General features: G+C 39.0%; 2 protein-coding genes across 3 annotated transcripts in view; one reads left to right on the forward strand and one right to left on the reverse strand.

Annotated features, from left to right (window-relative positions):
* Positions 1–831, reverse strand: part of LOC135095414 (WD repeat-containing protein 11-like) — a 25436-nt gene extending 24605 nt beyond the window's left edge. For both annotated transcript variants that reach the window (XM_063996252.1, XM_063996251.1), the window contains exon 1: positions 620–831. In XM_063996252.1, coding sequence (XP_063852322.1) covers positions 620–753 — 134 coding nt within the window. In that variant the 5' untranslated portion in view covers positions 754–831. The remainder of the gene's footprint in view (positions 1–619) is intronic.
* A 787-nt stretch (positions 832–1618) lies between these two features.
* The window catches only part of LOC135095418 (RILP-like protein homolog), a 41966-nt gene continuing 41084 nt past the window's right edge, over positions 1619–2500 (forward strand). Inside the window, 2 exon segments of the mRNA XM_063996255.1 lie at positions 1619–2027; positions 2029–2133. Coding sequence (XP_063852325.1) covers positions 1833–2027; positions 2029–2133 — 300 coding nt within the window. The 5' untranslated portion in view covers positions 1619–1832.

Genomic DNA, 2500 nt, shown 5'->3' on the forward strand with positions numbered 1-2500 from the left:
CACCTAAACTTGAAAGAAAAAACCACATTTCTGAAAGTTCAAAATATTGTATTAATGGAAACATGAACATAAATAATAATAATGAATAATTAAATGCACATGAAACACACTAGTGAAACAAAACAAAATAAATAAATAAATAAATAAATAAATAAAATAAATAAGAACAGTAAATCTAAATATTGTATTAAAAGAAAAAAAAATAAATAAAGGAAATAATGAAAACGAAACAAACGAAATGCTAAGCAAAACAATATTGTATTACTATTATTATCATTAGAGTACCTTCACTAACCTTTCTTAACCTAACCTGTTAAATTAATCATAAAAAACACAGCAAAAATACCGTACAACAACAACAACAACAACAATAACAACCATTACCATTTATAATCTTAATTCACGTAAACAAATAACAAAAAAAATAATAATTGTAGATCACACGGTCCTGAAGAAGAAAACGAGGAAGAACACGAAGAAAAACAACAACAACAACAACAACAACAACAACAACAACAACACCACCACCACCACCACAAAAGCCAAACAACACCCCTAAGTCCGTCAAAACAGACCCCGCCCTCTTCACCCCCCATTTCTCACGCCCACGCCCACTCACCAGTCGAGGGCGCCCTTGTTTTGTGGGCTGACGGGTCCTGGCACTGTTCTGGGCAGGACTCGCTGCAGTGTGGGCGGCAGGGAGGGCACAGGAGATGCGTGGCGGGGCTCTACCTTACCTCCACCGCCCGCCATTGTAACTTGTTGACATCTGGCAGGGTGAGTCTTGATCTTGATCTTGACAGTGGCGATATTTATTTTCTTTTTTTTTAGTGTTTAATTGTCCTTTTTCTAGCCTGAAACACGTCAGATAATATTGTAGAAGGTTATTTTTTTTATATATTTTGCTTTTTTCTTATTTAAATTATTTTTATTGGCTGAAACAACGTCAGATAAGGTTATGTGGGTTATTTGGCATTTCTTGTGTTTTGGGGCACAGGACTAGATAAATAAACAAATCTAATAGCATAACGTAAATAAAAAAAAAAACAATTCAATAAGCACACAGATCTAATAGCACAACTTAACGAAAACCAAGAAAAAAATAATAATTAGATAAATAAACACGGCTCTTGAACACTTTCACCCCAGCACAACACAATTAGCAGCAACAGAAGTATTGCGTGAAGTCTTTACAAGCACATACGAGAAAGTCAGCGATAAATGAGAACACGTATTGCAACTCCTCAGTTTAAAGATTGGACGAGGCTGCAGAACAAGATGTGACTGGTGAGAGAAAAGGCAGGCTGTGAATTGAGCAAGAAAAGTCTATCTAGAATGAAGTGGAAGCAAATAGCAAAACAGACGAGTAAATTAATTAAGAGTGGGTGGGAGGAACTTTAATGAGTGATCAGTGCCAACAGGAGATGCAGCAGAGGGAGAGAGGAAGCTGAAAAGGATGGGATATGAAAAAAATGAGATAAATATAAGTGAACTGTGGGAATAATGATAGAACGAAAGATAAAGCTGGGATGATTGACACGCCAAATAAATAAATAAAAAAAAAAAAAGGAAAACAACGATAAAAGTGAAAAATAAAGATAAATGAACAGAAAAAAAAAATAAGACCAAAAAAATATAGAATTGAGCTAAAACCAAACCACTACCAGCATCAAGATCAAGAGCAGACGACCACAGCGCCCAGACCGAGCCCTAACCTTGGCCCCTTCCCAGCCAGCCAGCCAGACAGCGCCATCACAACCAGTCAGCCCCAAAACGCAGCAGGCACGGAAGCAACGCCCCTTACAGAGAACCCCGTAGGAAAATACCCATACATGCCGTACCAGATCGAAGTGGAAAACGAAATGGAGGAGGAGGATGTACGAATAAGCGTTGTGGATGTGTACGACTTGGCATCAGAAATAGGAAAGGAATTTGAGAAGATTATAGACCGAACTGGGGCTGAGGCTGTTACAGGGCTGATGCCGCGGGTTATTAGCGCCTTGGAATACCTGGAAAAGCTTGCAAATGCGACATGAGAACACCTCAGCTTACATACAAGAGCTAAGGGCATCTATCACTCACCTGGAGAACGAAAAGATTGGGAAAGCTGAGGATAGGCAAAGATATGAAAGGGTAAGTGTCTGTCTGTCTGTCTGTCTGTCTGTCTGTGCATGTCTCGGCTTTTCCTGGTAATAGAGAGCGGGTTGTGTGTGTGTGTGTTTGTTTTTGTGTGTGTTTTTTTATAGTGTTTTTTTTTTTGGTTTGGTTTAAGTGTTTGTGTTTTTTGTTTTGTTTAGTTCTCTCTCTCTCTCTCTCTCTCTCTCTCTCTCTCTCTCTCTCTCTCTCTCTCTCTCTCTCTCTCTCTCTCGTTTGTTCTGTCTCCCATTTCCTGCTTCCTGGCTTATTTGTGTGTGTGTGTGTGTGTGTGTGTGTGTGTGGGTTTATGTGTGGGTGTGTGTGGGTGTATGAAGTGTTTGTGTGTGTGTTTGTGTGTTTTGAG

This window comes from Scylla paramamosain, chromosome 49, assembly GCF_035594125.1.
Source record: "Scylla paramamosain isolate STU-SP2022 chromosome 49, ASM3559412v1, whole genome shotgun sequence".
Taxonomy (NCBI): Eukaryota; Metazoa; Arthropoda; class Malacostraca; order Decapoda; family Portunidae; genus Scylla; species Scylla paramamosain.